Genomic DNA, 17752 nt, shown 5'->3' with positions numbered 1-17752 from the left:
GTAGAAATAACAAGGGGACAGATTTTCATTCATTTCAGAAACAAAAGAGAATTTTCAATAAACCTGTTCAAAGATGGAAGACTCCAGATGACTAGATGTTTTCAAGCCTTCCTGGATAGGTTCTCAAAGAACAGGTTCAAGTAGCTGAAGGGCTTTCAATCTTAAAATCTGTTATTTTTATGATTAATATCAGGATTATCAGTGTAGAAATACAGTTATACTCAAGAATGAGGTATAGCCAAGAAGCTTTTTTGGAATTATACCTATAATAAACTTACGTGTTTCTTTCAGATAACCGATAGCACGTTAATCCAACTTTCTATACACTGTCCTCGACTTCAAGTATTGGTAAGTTTGACTTTTTAAAGTTTTATGTGCTCATTGAATTTAATCAAAACCTACCTCATACTTTCTTCTTGGTGTCTGGCTACCATTTTGGGAAAACATATTTCTGAAAATTACCAATTTACAGAGGATCAAGGGATAATTTTTCAGTACTTAGAGATTGAAAAGTGACAAGGAGGGTATGACTTCTCCCTCCCACGTGAATTACACTTCAGCCTGAATAATGTTTAAATTTCAGCGATCCAGGAGATAGGATAGCCCAAAATACAATTTGCTTCACCTTGAGACTAAATGGTCCTGTAAAACAGAATTAATCAAGGCTTTACTAGGGGTGTTCTCTGCTACTCTTTCCAGTAGCACTGTGGGAATACATTCTGCTTAACTATTTTGTGTCCAGGCTCATTTTTTGTATGTATTTTATGGTATGTTACTAATTAGAATTGGGACGGGGGGTTCAGAGTTTCACATGGGGGAACCAGGGATTCAAGGAAAATTGATAAAGTGAAGGAGTTTGTGTGAAGAGATGACCACACCTGACAGGTATAGGAATCATCTTCGGTTAGTTAACTGTTTGGACATTCCCCTGTACTAGGTATTCAGTATTTAGTCCAAATTCCAGAAGGTTTGTTCAAGAAAAACTTGAGGGGCACCTGGATGCCTCAGTGGGTTAGGTCAGGTCATGATCTCCGGGTCAGGTCATGATCTCAGGGTCCTGGGATCGAGCCCCACATTGGGCTCTCTGCTCAGCTGGGAACCCCCTCCCCCACCCCCCCTCTCCTGTCTCTGCCTACTTGTGATCTCTGTCAAATAAACCAATTTTTTTAAAAGTATTTTTAAAAAGGAAAGAAGCTTGAGCCCCTCTTATCCCTATAGAAAAGTATAAATTTGTATGTGAGCTTGGATATCATGATTTGTTCATGAACTATTCCGTAGTCATTGCATGAATTCACAGTATATTTAAAATCACACACAGAAGGACTTCTGGGTGGCTTAGTAGGTTAAGCGTCCAGCTCTCGATTTTGGCTCAGGTCATGATCTCAGAGTTGTGAGATTGAGCCCCGTATCGGGCTTCATACTGAACATGGAGCCTGCTTCAGATTCTCTCTCCCTCTCCCTCTGCTCCCTCTCTGAAAAAGAATCACACACAGAAGCGTCAGTCACTGATAGTCAAAAGCAGAACCCCAGCAACTCTAGTTTGCTTTCTTACTTCACTGCGTAGATCTGGTGACGGCTCCATAGACATCACAATCCAACTCAGAAGGTTTCCTTTCTGCCTGTATACAGGCCGGTGGCTAGAAAAATACCATGAAGTGTTCCAGTGTCCTTCCTTGCTCTATTTGGCTGCAGAGTCTGTCTCACTGTGAGCTGATCACAGACGATGGAATTCGTCACCTGGGGAATGGGGCCTGCGCCCATGACCAGCTGGAGGTGATTGAACTGGACAACTGCCCACTGATCACAGATGCTTCCCTGGAGCACTTGAAGAGTTGTCACAGCCTCGAGCGGATAGAACTCTATGACTGCCAGCAGATCACACGGGCTGGGATCAAGAGACTCAGGGTAAACACGGCCACACACTCTCCAGCTCTGGTGCTCTCGGCACCTTTCCTTCTTTCTTTTTTTCCCTCTTCCATTTCCTTTTTGTTTGTTTGTGTTTGTTTTTGTTATAGATGTAGATTTCTGTGACTTGGACATTTAGCAAAGAGAAAAAAAAATGGAGAGCAAACCTAAGGGTAGATAGTTTTTACCTGTTGTTCCAGATGGAAATTTAGTGGGAAAATACCCACTGAGAGGAAGAAAGTAGGTCTTCTCCCAGCAGAGTCTCTCCCGTAATGTCCAGGGCTTAATAACATGCCCAGAGTCAAAAACACATGCCAGATTCAGGAAAGAAAGAAATAACATAAAGAAAAATATTTAGTTAAATGGGATTTAAGAATTTAATTTGTATTTCCTTTCACATCAGACCCTTTTGCTGGGGTTCTTTTTTAAGACAACAAACGGATTAAGTAGGGTTTTTTGTTTGTTTTTGGTGGGGTTTTGGGGTTTTTTTGTTTTTGTTTTTTAATGCTTTCTTTTAGCCCCATCCTCCATACTAAAGAGACCCATGCATCGTCAAATGCCTAGAAGACAGGTTGCCAGCAAGGAGGTTATAAAAGGATGAATGAATCTATATGTTAGGTTATTCAGCTCAACAGACATTTATTGGAACATCTGTTTCACACCTGCTGTGGGAAAGGCACTGTGCTTCGTTAGGCCCTTACAACCAGTGTCTGAAAACATCCATGTTGGCCATATGGCATCTGAGTACATCAAGGAGCACCAAACCTCATCTTTAGTTCCAGTTGGTCTTAGTTCTTCCTCGCCCTTCAGACCTAGAGGACTGAGAGCATAACTGCTGTGGAAGAGCCTTGCAGCCATATTCCTTCTACACCAAAAGAGGAGAGCCGCAGGCCAACGAGAGCCTCTCCTATAGATGGCCTCCTTACAGAATCTCTTCCAACTCTGAGTCCTCAAGACTTTTTATCTGTTCTCAAATCATCACTTCGCACTTTTCCATTTTAATTTAGCTATTTATGTCTAGACTGTTAAGTTCCCTAAGAGCAGGACCTTTGTGTTGACCATCTTTGTACTCCCTTATGTAACTAGCACAGTGCCTTGAGTGTGCCAGGAACTCAGAAACTATTTATGTAGTAAAAACAGTGTATTGTTAAAAGAGGATAATGGAGTTTTTAAGAAAATATCAGAAAAAACATTGTCCACAGTGACGTGGAAAAAATCATTTTAAGCATGTACAGTTTCTTTTAACTTTGGGAATGCAACTAGCAATCCCTTTGGGACAGGTTAAGAGATTAGTATAAAGTCTTACCCCAGTTTTATTATGAAAAAGCAGATACCAAAGTCAGGAGCTATTCAGTCATTTAGAACAACCTAGAATACTAGAAAGCAGAACCCAGGCCTCTCAACATCCTAACTGGTACTCAGCCTCTGCCTTGCTTTCATGTTCACTTAGCCCCTTTGTTTTTTCTGAAAAGCAATGTTGCTCTTTCTGTTGAAGCCCTCTTTCTTAGTAATGTTTCTGTCTTGTTTCAGACCCATTTGCCCAATATTAAAGTCCACGCCTACTTCGCACCTGTCACTCCACCCCCATCAGTAGGGGGCAGCAGACAGCGATTCTGCAGATGCTGCATCATCCTATGACAATGGAGGTGGTCAGCCTTGGTGAACTGAGTATTTAATGACACTTCTAGAGTTACAATGGAGTCTCCAGTGGAAGCAACCCCAGTGTTCTGGGCAAGGGTTACAAAGTGAGGGCAGCGTCCAGATCCCCAGAGCTGCACATAACATGCATACCCACCCTCACCGCCACCCACTCTAGTTCTGTGACCAGGGGACTGAAGCCCATGCTGGCTTTATCAAGTGGATTGGTGAAACTTAACCATTCCTGTTGGACATGCCAAGAAGAAAATCATAGGCAAGGCGGAGGGAAGGGGGCATTCCAGCAAATGCAGTGTTACTGCTTCTGCAGTTTCTTCATTTTGTGAAGGGGTTTCTTTGGTGATTTTGGAACAGCAACTGCAGTTCTCCAGGGTCAAGGAAAGCATAGAAAAACAATATATGTTGTATCCAGGGACCAGAAAGAAAATTTCTTTGCATCCTATAAATGGTAGTCATCCATCATGAGATGACTACAGAGCTTCTGTGCTTCCTTGTTCCCATGCCAACATGTGCTGAGCATGCTCACAAAGAAGGCTCATCCATTCCTCCTCCTGTTTTAAGTATTTGGCCCAGAGGTTTCCTAAATGGTTGCACTGAAATCGCTGTGGTCCAAATGTGATGACTTACTCACTCAGATTGTCACTCTCTGTAGCACACTTGTGCACCTGTCTTTCGGTCTTTGTTGCTCCCTCCTGCACTCTTGCTCAGTCTGTCACCTGTTCATTGTGTGCTTACTCACACTCGATTGTTACTCTTTTGCTGTTGCTGTGTTTACAGTGTGCATTTTGGATGATTAGTTGGGGTTACCAAACATTTTTAAAAGAGACATTATCAATAAATATTTTTTTAATTCTAAATTTTACCATTAGGGGACCCTGCCTGAATCTTTGCCAGTGCGAAGGGAAACTGTCACAAAACTGAGATATGGTACGAGAAGAAATTGAGCTAAAATTGTTTTGATGAAAACAAACTTTGCCTTTTGGTTTCTGTTATACCTTGTGATATTATAATAATACGCATGATATGCCCAGTATTCTCCCTGCACCTCGCATCAGAATCCACTAACTTAATAAGGAGAAATAAATGCATTATTAGTAAAGAGTGGAATGGCAGATCCCAAAACTGAGCCCGAAAGCACCCCCCACCCAAGGTTAGACATGTCAAATATTCACTGAAATCTAGGTGTGAGCAGTACCATCGCTGACTGGTGTCTGTGAAGTTGTTTTGTTCTAGTAAGAGTGCTGCTAGAGTTGCTGTGCCGTCTAGCTGGTCAGTTTCTCTCTTTTTTTCCCCCTGTTCCAGCCTTTCAGGGATACGAGAATGACCCTAGAACAGTTGCTCAACTGTATGTCGGTGTTGATGGTGTATCTCAAATGTTGGCACCTCGAAGGACCAGAACCATTTCAAAACCTGTCAATGCTATCTCTCTTGTGCTCCAGGATTCCCATGAAGGAAATCCAAGGGCAACCAGATGAAGGCTTTGAGAGGAAGCAGGGGGTTCGGTGTCTCTGCCCAGCATGGGTAGCCGAGCTGAAGGCCTTTTCAGTGCCCATGATTCAGAGTCAAAGAAGAGGCTTCCTTCCTCCCCCCCCCCCCAAAAGTCATAAAGGATGAGGAAACTAAAATCAGTTTCTAAAGTCTAAGAAGTAGATTTCTAAAGCCCAAAGTTAGAAACCTTATGTGGTTTTTTAATGGGACACCTTTTTTTTTTTTTTTTTTTTTTTTTTTTTGGTCTTTTAGGACATTCTTGTGCAGTCTGCCATGATCTTAGATCATCTTCTGCATGATCCAGGCTGTTAAAAGACTTGTTATAATGCTGCAGGTGCTGGCTCTACCAGCATATGTAAGAAAAAAGTAGGACTGACTTCTCCACAAGCAGTTCCATGAAAGGATGCTAGAAATCTGTACTGTCCACCATTATTTTGCATGTTAAATTTACTTTAAGTCCTATTTTTTTATTATGCCCTTTTAAAAGCTCAAATTACTTTTCATTTTTCATTATTCCTTCCCCTTATCCTCTTTTCAAAATATCATATGAAGAATATACTTAATTTTTTTTATTGGAGTATAGTTGGCATAGGGATATACTCTGTAAAATGAGAGTGAAGTTGTTTTGTTCTAGTAAGAGTACTGCTAGAGTTGCTGTGCCGTCTAGCTGGTCAGTTTCTCTCTTTTTTTCCCCCTGTTCCAGCCTTTCAGGGATACGAGAATGACCCTAGAACAGTTGCTCAACTGTATGTCGGTGTTGATGGTGTATCTCAAATGTTGGCACCTCGAAGGACTAGAACCATTTCAAAACCTGTCAATGCTATCTCTCTTGTTATAATCCTTCTGGTTATACCCCACATATACAGATGCACACACTTGCACACATGCTTCCAGATGTGGTTGATAATATTCAGATCCCCAGGTAACTCATTCAGACAAAAGTAAAAAGAGAAATATTTAGGGGCCATCTGCTCTAACATATTAAGGTTTTTTTAGTATTGTCTGAACAAATTGACCATAAAACCCTGATTGGTTAGTGAGTATGGATTTAAATTGCCCACCAGTAGAGGCCATTAAAGTATTTCTTTACTTAAAAAGTACATAAATGTAAAAGACCCTATTTACCAGGACACGAACATCTTGGAAATGCCGTTTCTCATCTCAAAGAGTGGACCCATGTGCAGGTGCCTGTGGACTTGTTCAGGTGATCCCTACCTATCTGGGCCAAGAGCAGAGTCCAGTGAGAAAAATGAAGTATGCAGCATTGGTGTGTATGTGGCTGGGCCTTGTTCCTTTCACAAGAAAATTTAAGGCCCTTCAAGCTTGGACGGAAATAGATTTTTTTTTATGCCAGTCTGCAACCTACACCAGCTAATGAAATGTACCAGGAATTTAAGAACCCAGAATGTGGTAAGTTTTGGTCAGGTGGAAAGGGCCCCACCATCCTATCTTAATATCAGGGATACTTTTGAAAATTCAGTAAGACTTCAGGGATTTAGGAAAAGCTTCTTAGCCTCTTCCTTTGACTCCAGCCCTGGCCCTCTCTGTCTCCCATGATGAAGAAATACAGAGTGAATGGAGAGATTTGGGATATGTTAGAATACGTCAGAGCTAATGCATAGATTCACAGGTAGCCAGGAGGGGTTACTGCTGTGTCTTTGGAGAATGTTATTAAACATCCAGATCACCTCTTTTCCAAGCAGCCTTTCCCTCTACATTTTCCAGCATCATTTGCTACATCAGTACCTTTTGTGGCCTCTACACTGGCTGCTCCAAGGTGATCCCAGTTTCTTCTTCCTTTTTTTTTTTTTTTTTGCAGTGCTCCCATTTTCTTCCTGTACTCATCCTTGCCTTCTGTTTAAAGCCTCCATCTTACTCCCAATGATGCTGCTGATTTATTCTCAGTGTCCCTAGTCTCTAACTTCCTCTTAAGGCCCTTGTCCTGACGCAAGCAAAGTCTCTGGGCAGCCTTGAATACATTAACTGTTCTGTGGTTCAGGTCATTTTTCACTGGGTGGTCTTAGACATTTGCTTACCAAAATTTGAAATCATACTGTTGGATATGAGGAATAAGGGGATCAGGCTTTATCCTTATCCCCCCCAATATTTTGACTATGAAAGCACATTGTGCTCTATATTTAAAAAAAAAAAAATTATTTCCTTCTCCTCTGCTCTTCAGTGGATGTATTTCTTAAATGGCTTTTGTAAATTTCCACATTCATTAAGTTGATGTAGCAGACCTCCAGCACATATTTTAGAGGGACACCTGGCAAATATTTTTATGATGATTTATTTTGGGCTTTCCAAACAATTTGAACTGTTCGATACAGGTCTGATGCTATAGCATTCAGGTTCCTTTATTTCTCCTAATTGCCTTGTAAAATGCTTTGTTACCGATTTGATAGCCCACTCTTACCATGAGGGGTAAACAAGGTATGCGGGGATTTGTCCTGGTCTGGAGTTGTAGGGAAGTATGAGTGGCACCGGAAGGAAGAGGGGACTGCCTGCCTGCCTGTGTGAGCAGTATATCTTTAGGTGACTGTGGTTTTGAAGAATAGGAACGCGTGTGGATTGTGGTTGACTCTTGGCCATTTAATGTTTGTTGTGCTGAAAGTCATGGGTTGCTTATGACAGGTGATACTGGTACAAGAGGAGGGGTTTAAAGGAAACAGGTCTGTTCTGCCTTTCCTTCCTTGTGTGCATGGTGTGATCAGATTTCCATCCCCATTGTGCATCCTGGCTGAGGAACTCTCTCAGTGGTATGCTTTGGGCTTCCAGAACTTTTTTCTTTTTTTTTTAAAGATTGCCTTCCTATCTGCCCACCAGTTCTAGGATCTTTAACCACCTCAAACCCAAGCAGTGTGAATGAGCCGAGACTTGTTTCAGACGACTGTGTGTTTGGAAGTCTTGAGGCAAACCCTCCCCCTTACAATGACCTTGGACCAAAGAACCTAATAAACGCTCAAGCAGTGTGAGGGTGAGGGGAAATAGGAGTCTAAGCCTCTCGTCACCTTTATTTCTCTCATAAACTTTAATTGTAATATTGAAAGATACAGAAAACTATATAAGACCATGTTGGTAGGCTATAATTAACCCAGGTAATTTGGGAATAACATTTGGCTGTATTTGCTATATCCAGGTGCCCTAACTGAACAGCTTGGTTCTCCAGCAAAGAACATGCTGCTCTAAGCTTGCCCTCTCACTTGAGACAAACTCTACTTGCCAGAAACTCATTTGAGGCACATAAATGCTTTTTCTGCATGCAGGGCTTCTGCAGCTCCCCCTCATAAGGCCAGTCTCTCTATTTCTCCATTTTTATTCTAAGGAACATCAGATCTGCATCTCTGAAGGCTTTGACTCTTAGGAAAGTCAGTAAGAACCTCTCAGCTGAGTCTGAGTGAATCTTTGGAGCCCAACAGAGTTACACTTAATTTTCAGCAGGGGGTAAAAAAAAAAATGTCTTGGACAAGCTCACATGTGGGATATTAAGAGAAATTCCGTAATGTGCTTCCATCTCTGCCTCATGTGTTCTTTGAGTAAGCCCTCGGTGGAGTCTGGTTCGAAGGGGGTGAGTTCAGCCATGGTGTCTCACTGCCCTTTTAGGAAAAAGAACCAGGAGCAACCAGAACTGTATCAATGGACTCTATTTTCTGTTTTTCAGTGTCTTGTTTTGAAGAATTGGGGTGGGAAAATGGTAGATGAGATTGAAAGTAAAGGAGAGAATCAGTTCTGGAACTGGGGCACTTTGCTTTGGGTACAGGCCTCTGTCCTGAATATGCAGAAACACCTGCCTGAGTAGATTTACTTTCCTCTCCATCCAGTGAACTCCATGCCCTTCTCACTGGCATGGAGGGCTTCTACCCACCCAGCACCCGACCAGAGTCACCAGATGGGAATGGGCACCCCAAAAGAGGCAGTGAATGAGAATCCCCATCCCAAGAAGTGATGGGAGAAGAGAGGTGTCCAGACACATACGTTTTCTCTTTTGCCACGCCTCAAGAACCCAGGGAAATCTTTGAAGTGATGTCTTTTTTATTAAAGTGGAAGAAGAAACCTTGCCCCACAAAGTTCTGCTTGTCACTGTTGCTTAACTACTTACTTTCACTAATTCAAATCTGTGTCTCACTGCTGCTCACACACATGTGTTTCTTACCTTAGCCTAACCCTTCTTAGCCCCTGAAGTCATTATTTCTGTCTTCTTCCCTCCCTCCCTTCCGTCCTTTTTTTCTTACGGCACTAGTGAACGACAACCGAAAGTCTTAGAAAATCCTAACTTGATGAAGGAGTCTCTCTAACTGGCATGGTTTGATTAATTACTTTACCTCCCACCCACCTCGCCCCCAAAGACTTGAATGATTTTCTTTCCTAGTGCTAGACCTGTAAAAAGTAAAACCTTTGCTGCTGCTTTTCTGGGTTTACATGTTTTTTCCTGCCCTTAAGAACAATTTCTTACCTGTGCTTCTCTGATGACTGTTACTTTCTAATAAGTGCAGGAAGGAGGTGAGCCTGAGATTTCTTCTCTTACTCCCCTCCTCACCCTACCCCCAAACTCCATGCTAACCTCTACCACACATGACCCGGGGGGCGGGGCTCAGCAGAAGCTACATGCTTAGTGTTTTTGCACTGTGCCTCTGCTCTCTCGGAGCTGGCCCCTGAGGATCTGTGACTGCCCAGACTGAAGGGTTAGAAGGGTTACAGTCCTTCCATTGGTCGGTCCAGGGGAGAAAGGACTTCTGCATTTTGCCTTTCTCCATTCCTGTTTAATGACTCAACCTTCAGCTGCCTCCCATCCTGGCTGCCTCCTCTTTCCTACTAGGAATTGTTTCCAGGTAACCTGCCTCAGGTGGTTTCTGGCTGCTCTCCTCGGCCTTGCCCACCTTCGGTGACCCTGAGAGCACAGACCTGTGTGGAGGGCAGACAGCTGGGAGGACCACCCCCACCTGACTGCCTGAGGACAGAGCTGGGTGGGCAAATGGTGCTGCGGGAGACATTTTTACCTTCAAACCAGGCTGTTCCATCCCTGAGCTAACCCCCTCGAACCCCTCTCCCCCTGAGGGGATGGAAGGCAGAGGATGGTTGACTGGCAGGGCCTGATCCCAAACCTTGCTGTGGCCTAAGCCTCTTGAAGCCTCTCGGCTGATCCTCCGCCAGGCCTGCCGCCCCCCCTCCGCGCTCAGCCGCTCCCTGTGGCTGACCCGGTCCTGACTCGGTGACTGAGCACCAGGCTCCATTAGCTGTCCAAGTGACTGCTTCCACCCCATACTTTTGGCGCTTGAGGATGGGGGAAGGGACGGTTATTTAAAATAAAATCCAAGGTGGCAGTAGAGGATTCCTTTTGCTTTAAAATCTTTGGACTAAAAGAAAAATGTTTTTTATATATAAATATATAAAGTAAATTGTTATGTAACTATTACTGTTTCCTGTATGTTCTAATTTTGTTTTATGATGTAATTAAAGGAAATAAGCTGTGAAGACTTTTCATTTTGCTGCGGAAATAGCCCGACTTGGAGCTGTGATTCTTAACTTCCTTGAACCCCAGAACTGCAAAGGCTCCTGAGGCTGAATGAAGGCGCTTCTTTTAGGCATCCTTATTTTTTTTTAGTATTCTTTAATTAATACCCTTTCTTTACTATTTAATAGGCTTAATACCTTTTTAATACCTTTACTTAATACCCTGAACTCCACCTGTCTCTGAGAAAAACAGAATACATAATACAAATCAGAGTTTCTAAAAAACCTTTGTTTTAATTCATTGACAGCAGCAGTTGAGCCTGAGTCCCCTATCTGTGGAGAGCACTGCCCTCTCCTTGACTAGAAGGAATGATGGTAAGAGTAGCATAATAGTTACACAAGCTCCAAGCCAGAGTGTCTGGCTTCTCCCACACACAATGACCTCAACTGGTTGACTCTCCCGTCTCTGTTCTTCGTTGGCAAAGTGGAGATAGCAGTACCTACACTTCACAGTGTGAAGATTAAAGAGATAACACCACATGGTAGATACTTGCTACCTGCTTTTATTTCCTTTGAGTCTGTGCTACGGGCTCCTAGATGGAGAGAGAGAGACGGAGGTTAATGCAGTGGGGTCCCAGGCCTTTTGGTGGAAATGAGCAGTGGCCAAGTCAGCACCTGAATTTCAATCTCACATTATCTATCCTGTTGTGAAACACCCTTGGGGAGCCCTGCGAAATTACAGGCATGATCAGAGGTAAATGATGAATAAGGAATTAAGCAGGTATTTTTAAGAGGGTACCTTGGCTTGTATTCCACTCCATGCATATGGGGTTTTCTCTTCTCAGTGTTTGAAATTCCTTAAGGATTTTTAAAAAAAATTTTAAAGATTTTATTCACCTATTTGAGAGAGAGCACATGCACAAGCAGGCAGGGGGAGAGGAAGAGGCAGTCTCCTCAACAAGCAGAGAGCCTGACATGGGACTCGAACCCAGGACCCTGCGATCATGACCTGAGCTGAAGGCAGACACTCAACCGAGGCACCCAGGCATCCTAAAGATTTATTTTCCTTTTTTTTTTTCTTGAGATAGAGAGCAGGGGGAAGGAGAGAGAGAATCTCCAGCAGACTCCGGGCTGAGCATGTGGTGCCAATGTGGGACTCAATCCCACAACCCTGAGATCATGAGCCAAAATCAAGAGTTGGAGGCTCAATCAACTGCCCCTCAAGTGTTTGGGATTTTTATTAGTATTCCTAAAAGGGGCATCTGGGTGGCTCAGTTGAGCATTGGACTCTTGGTTTTGGTGCTGGCTCTGATCTCATGAGTCATGAGCTCTAGCCCTGTGTGGGGCTCCGTGCTCAGAGGGGAGTTGCCTTGGATAGTCTCCCTCTGCTCCTTCCCCTGCTAGCATGCGCTCACTCACTCTGTCCTTCTCAAATAAATAAATCCTTAAATAATAGCAATAGTAATAATATTCAGAGGGAAAGGGATGAAAAAAAAATAAGCAGGCTCCTGGGTGGCACAGTCTGTTAAGCTTCTGACTCTTGGTTTTTGGCTCAGGTCATGATTTCAAGGACATGAGATCAAGCTCTGAGCCAGAGTCAGCAAAGAGTCTGCTTAATATTCTCTCTGCACCCACCCTCCCCACCCCGTCCCCACTCTCGCAAGTGTGTATGCATGCTCTCTCAAATCTTAAAAAAAAAAAAAAAAAAAAAAAGAGCAGAATAAGATATGGCCCATCCCTCCCCTTTTTTTTAAGAGTTTATTTTTTAGGGGCATCTGGGTGGCTCAGTCCGTCAAATGTCTACCTTCAACTCAGGTTGTGGTCTAGGGCAGGTCTGATCCGAGGACCCTGAGATCATGACCTGAGCTGAAGGTAGATGCATAACCAAACTGAGCCACCCAGGCGCCCCTAGAAGGTTTGGGTTTTTGTTTTGTTCTTTTAGATTTTATTTATTTGCGAGTGAGAGAGAGCATGAGCAGGGGGAGGGAGAGGAGCAGAGGAAAAGGGGGAAGCAGACTCCCTACTGAGCAGAGAGCCTGACAGGACTTGGAGGCTCAGTCTCAGGACTCCAGGATCATGTCCTGAGTGGAAGGCAGACGCTTAACTGAGCTACACAAGCGCCCCTACATCTTTAGAACTTTTAAATAAGCATAGTGGTTTGATAGTTGAATGGTCTTTTAGAGGCTTTAGTGATTACCTTTTGTCTAAACTAGTTGGGAAAAAAAAGAAGAAAAAAAAAACAGCCAAGTTGATTTATTCCTGTGTCCCAGACACCATCCCTTGCCCTCATCTATAAGGAGAGAACATTTCCCCCCAAAGGGACCAAAACACCAAGAAAGCTGAGCAAGCATTAACAACACATTAAACATAGATGCCTTTTTTTTTTTTTAAAGATTTTATTTATTTATTTGATAGAGATCACAAGTAGGCAGAGAGGCAGACAGAGAGAGAGGGGGAAGCAGGCTCTCCACTGAGCAGAGAGCCCGATGCGGGGCTCGATCCCAGGACCCTGAGATAATGACCTGAGCTGAAAACAGAGGCTTTAACCCACTGAGCCACCCAGGCGCCCCCATATATGTCTTTTTAAATTAACTTAATTTTAAGAAAAACGAAGGGTAAATACAATTTTAAACAAACCTGAACCCCTGCACCCAGTGTTCGGGCAGCTCTGCTTGGGGCAAAGGCGCCTTCTCCACAGGGGCAGGTTTTGTGCCTCACGGCCTTGGCCAGCAGAAGAGAGACGGGCCTGGGGGCTGCTCCACTCCTCTCTAGTGGTTGGACATGATGCTTCATCTTGAGCCCGATGAAGCTGCTGAGGATTTAAACAAGGCTTCTGGTGAATGTGGGGCCCCCAAGAATCAGGCTGGTATCAGTCTCCGGCTCTTGCAGCCGTGTGCCCCTGGGCCTGGGTAAGAACCAGGAAGTGGCCGTCTGGATTCTGCACTGAAAGCAGTGAGAAGGGCACCACTGGGGTGAGACAAGCCAACCACAGCTTCTCTGCTGCTCCCAAACCAAGCAGTGGACAGTGCACCTCCCACACCCGGGTGTTCTTCCTCCCCCAACTTGAGGAAGCCTCCCTCTGTCCTGTAGGAGGGATAGAGGGCCGGCATCTCTGAATAATGAGAGCCCCAGGGCAGCCGGTCAGAGGTGCTCTGTGCCAGGTGATGTCCAGCAAGCATCTTCTGTCTTGCAGGATGGGGGGCGGGGGCAGAAAAGAGGGGGGCCTTACCTTCCTCTCTGTTCTATTCCATGGCCTAGAAACTGGGACGTTTTCTCCCTGAGTGGCAGACAGCCTTGCAGCCACAGGGATCTGGCCCTTTGACACCAACAAAACAGGCATTCAGATGTTTACCAGCTGACTGGAAAAATGGCACAAGCCCCACCCCACCCCCGTGAACACACACCTTCACAGCATCTTTTAGTCCCATTCAGGAGACAAAATAAACACAATCTTGCCCTTTCTAGGGCCTGCTAGACTTCTTTCTCCTCTAAAACCCCTACCTTTGTTCCCCACAGCCACAAAGTATGACTCATTCTCAAGATTCTGAACCACCTGCCAGGGAGAAGGGGTCATTCGGATAGTTCTGTTCTTCGAGCCAAACAGAAAAAGCCAGGGCAGGGAGAAGGGCACGCGGCTTCCAGTGGGACAGTGATCAAGGCCGCTGTGGGGCCTGGCAGAGAGCCAGGGCTCCCTTACCTGGTCACTGAGGAGAACAAAGTCGCCCCCAGGGTGGGGCAGCAGATCTGATGGGCTGGGAGGGCCAAGAACTCAGCCAGCTTCACAGACAGCTGCACAGCGCTGAGTTCATCTAGAGAGATCTCTTGATAAAAGCCTGGGGATGTGAGCAGCACAGGGCGGGAATCAGTGGCAGGGGTGGGGGTGGGGGCCGGGGGCGGCTGAGAGAGCCCCAGAGACCAGGAAGGAGAGGACAAGGTGATTAGCTTCTTGTGGGATGGGGGCAGGAAGGAGTAAAGGAAAAAGGTTTAATCCATTTAATCCTCACCTATTTCTCAGCTTTGGGGAGGCCTCAGACTGAGGGGAGCCCCCAATTTAAAAAGGGGGGCCACCAGGCATATGAATGACTGAAACTCTAATACAGTAGGATTATAATGTTCTAATGCCACATATCGACAATGACAACGATAGGTTTAGGGAATGGAACATGGAGGAATAATCCCAGGGGACATCTTGGAAGGAGAGGACTAATCTGGTCACGGAAGACCGAAGAATGCCAGGTAAGGCATCTCGGTCCCAGGAATGATGGAGGATCACCCTCTCCCCAGGCAAGAAGATGTTCCGAGCAGCCACACCTGAATCTCACCTGAAGAGAGAGACCAGAACCTCACCTGAGCTGGGGTTCTTAGGAACCTCGTTCTCTTGCCTAGAGACCTGTTGAGCCACATGCAGTCAGTCAGCTGGTGACGAATGGGCCTGGGTCGGGAAGTTTATATATCAACACTTCACACCTAAATTAACAGCCCCTCCCTGGGAGGGATCCCAACTCCTGCCAGGTCTCCAGGGAGGGAGGTCACCACTCATTTCTTAAGATATTTTATGAATGGTGGACCCTGGGGGAAGAGAAGACAAGAAAAATCCATCTCTGTCCTCAGAAATGGAGTGATGCGGGTGGGATGGGTCCAGAAAAAGGAGGTCACAGGAGCCTAACCTTTTAGCTCATCCTTGCCAGCTTTATTCTTGATCTCAAGCAGGTAGGTCACTGTCGGGGGGCTGAGTTTCTTCCTCTGTAAAAAAAGGGCATGGGACTAAATGGTCTTTAAGTTACCTTACAGCTTGACTATGCCACGAGTCACAACCATTAGCTGAGTTGGTAAACACAACTACAGAGAGAAAGTGCCCGGCAGGAAGAGCATTTGCTCGAAGAGCACTGAGAGGGCAGATCCCATCCGAAGCCCGGCAGATCTGGACGAGATCCTGGCGGGTAAGCTTCAGCAGATCAGTGCCTGCAGAGTCAGGGCCACACTGCGGAAAGAGGCCTGCAATCAAGCACGGCAAGGGACACAATCCAGCATTAGTCTCCAGACTGCCCCAGTATGTCCAGAAATGGGGATCAAACTCGGATTCAAACCCCAGTTCTGCCCCTTGCTTGTTAGCTGTGTGTCTTTGGGCAAGTCACTTAACCTCTCTGAGACCTATCCTCATGGGTAGCATATAAATTACATGGAGTGAAACAGGACAAGAGAGCTGGGCAGGCATAGTGTCTGGCAATCCTTAGTCCTAAATAGAGGTTAGCTGAAGAACACACAGCAAGCCAGGCCACAGGCACATTTCCTGCCCTCAGTCTCCTTCAGGTAGGGTCCCGCCAGACCCCAGCCTCACCAGTGAAGTTGGTCAGCATCTCGCAGTAGCTGGAGGACAGGTGCTGATGCAACCACTGCTGCGGGGCTAGGATGGAGGCCCCAGGGTTCAGGTCCCGAGGCACAAGGAGGGCAGTCCAGTTATCACCATGGGCCCACAGAGTGCGAACAAGGGGCAGGAGAAACACAGCCCCCCGCCCTTGGCGGCCCCACGTCTGAGAGCCCGAAGCCTCATCCTGCTGGCCGGGAACCCCTGTCCTCTCAGTTTTGCCATCTGTGGCCATACAAGCTCTGTCCACCAGGGGGCATGCCCACCCCATTCTGGAAGAGTGCACTGAAGCCTAGAGAAGGCTTTGAGTTAGAGGTTGGGGAGACGTACCTCAGCGGGGCTGCCCCGCAAGGTATCCAAGGCAAACGGTGGGGAGGAGCAGAGCCTGTGGGGGAGCAGAGAGTGGGGAGTGCAGCCAGCCCCCAGCCCCACCCACCCTTCCCTGGGAGGCAGAGCTTGCTGGGGTCGTGCCCCCCCCCTTATTACCCAAAGGGCACTGAGCTGAGCCTCTTGCCCTTGGCCGCAACCTCAACCCTGTCCCTCCCCAGATGTCAGGGCTGAGGGGGCTCTTCACGCTCACCCCACCACACCTCTCTGGGGACAGGAGCTTGCCCGAGTGCGGAGAGGTCAGAGCAAGAGGACTGAGAGGCTAGTCGGGCCCTGCACTGGGATCTGGGCACGGTCAACACTGTGGGGCAAGCAAGCCGCAAGGTTCAGCCTAGACATCCCGAGGCCAGCGGAGGCTCTTCCCTCCCCTCCTTCTGGTGGGAGACAGACCAGGGTCCCCACGCCCTAGGAGTCCCGGACAAAACGCCACTCAGAGGAAGAGTCAACTGGCCTGTCTGGCTGGGGGAGCCAGGGAAAGCTTCCAGGAGCCGCCAGCCAGAAGCAGCAGCAAGAAGGGAAGTGCTCCAGGCAGAGGGGGCCCAAGTGTGGCAGGGCGATGGCGGGTGCAGGAGAGGCAGCCCGGGAGACTGGAGCAGACGGTGCGGCTTGTCCTTGCAGGAAGCAGGTGCAATCACAGGGGATTTTAACAATAGATCGTGGAGCAGCCACGGCACTCAGGCCTCAATTTACCCACACGTACAATAAGAATCTTTCCTCCAAAGCTGCTCTCCTCCGTTGGGCGCCCCCCACCACCACATCCACACCTCTGTGAACACCAGGCCCGCAGGGGCAGCCTGATACTGTGCCTCTCCCCGTCTGATTTCAATTTGCGTTCAGCTCCTTTGGGCTGCAGGAGAGTGAGGAGGGGAGTTCAAAGCCCCCCACTTTACCTGCCTCCTTCTCAGGACGGAAGGGGCTGCAAGCAGGAGCTGAAGCTCCATCTCCTTGTGTGTAGGGTAGGGGGCGGCAGCTGAGGGAGTGCACCCAGCCGCCAAGCAGGGTGACAGTCCTGAGAGGGAGGGGCAGGGACCTGCCTGTACCTTGAACACTTTGGTGAGGCAGCCGGCTGAGTGCAGGTGCGCTGTTGCTGGCCTTGAAAGTGTGGATCTGGAGGTGGGACACCTTTCTCTCCACCCGTCTTGGAGCAAACACGGTGCTGATGCAGTGAATCTGAGGTGAAGAAGAAGCAAAGAGAAAGCAGGGTGACTCCAGGTCCCACCCACATTCAAAGAAGTCCACCTACAAACTGTACCTACCTGTCACCTGTCAGCCTTTCACCACAGCAACCTTCCACCCCAGCTGGAGTTTATTTCTTAATGCATAACTTTATTAGGTTCTTTCCCTTGCTCAAAATCCTTCAGTAGCTCCCCATGGTTATGGGATGAGAAGCAAAGTTCCTGACCCTTAGATCTGAGCCCTTAAAGAGTCAAGTCAAGGGATACCTGGGTGGCTCAGTGGGTTAAAGCCTCTGCTTTTGGCTCAGGTCATGATCCCAGGATC

The 17752-nt window shown here is 46.5% G+C and overlaps 1 protein-coding gene and 1 pseudogene across 2 annotated transcripts; one reads left to right on the top strand and one right to left on the bottom strand.

Annotated features, from left to right (window-relative positions):
• Window positions 1-232: 232 nt before the first annotated feature.
• LOC309858673 (uncharacterized protein) lies at window positions 233-5285 on the top strand (the record flags this gene model as incomplete). The annotated part of the gene is made up of 3 exons (XM_082751376.1): window positions 233-348; window positions 1693-1905; window positions 4864-5285. Coding segments are annotated over 3 exons (641 nt in total), but the record flags the coding sequence as incomplete, so codon positions are not given.
• Window positions 5286-7800: 2515 nt separating this feature from the next.
• LOC309858672 (transcription factor CP2-like) lies at window positions 7801-17422 on the bottom strand (annotated as a pseudogene). Its single transcript has 7 exons — window positions 17293-17422; window positions 16456-16537; window positions 16196-16250; window positions 15839-15932; window positions 15372-15462; window positions 14848-14932; window positions 7801-14333 (listed from the first exon to the last, which is right to left on the bottom strand). The product of its transcript is annotated as a transcription factor CP2-like (transcript).
• Window positions 17423-17752: the final 330 nt, after the last annotated feature.

Source organism: Mustela nivalis (assembly GCF_964662115.1).
Source record: "Mustela nivalis genome assembly, contig: HAP1_SCAFFOLD_3156, whole genome shotgun sequence".
NCBI lineage: Eukaryota > Metazoa > Chordata > Mammalia > Carnivora > Mustelidae > Mustela > Mustela nivalis.
Note: the sequence above shows the minus strand (reverse complement) of the source record. Positions and strands in the feature narration are given on the sequence as shown.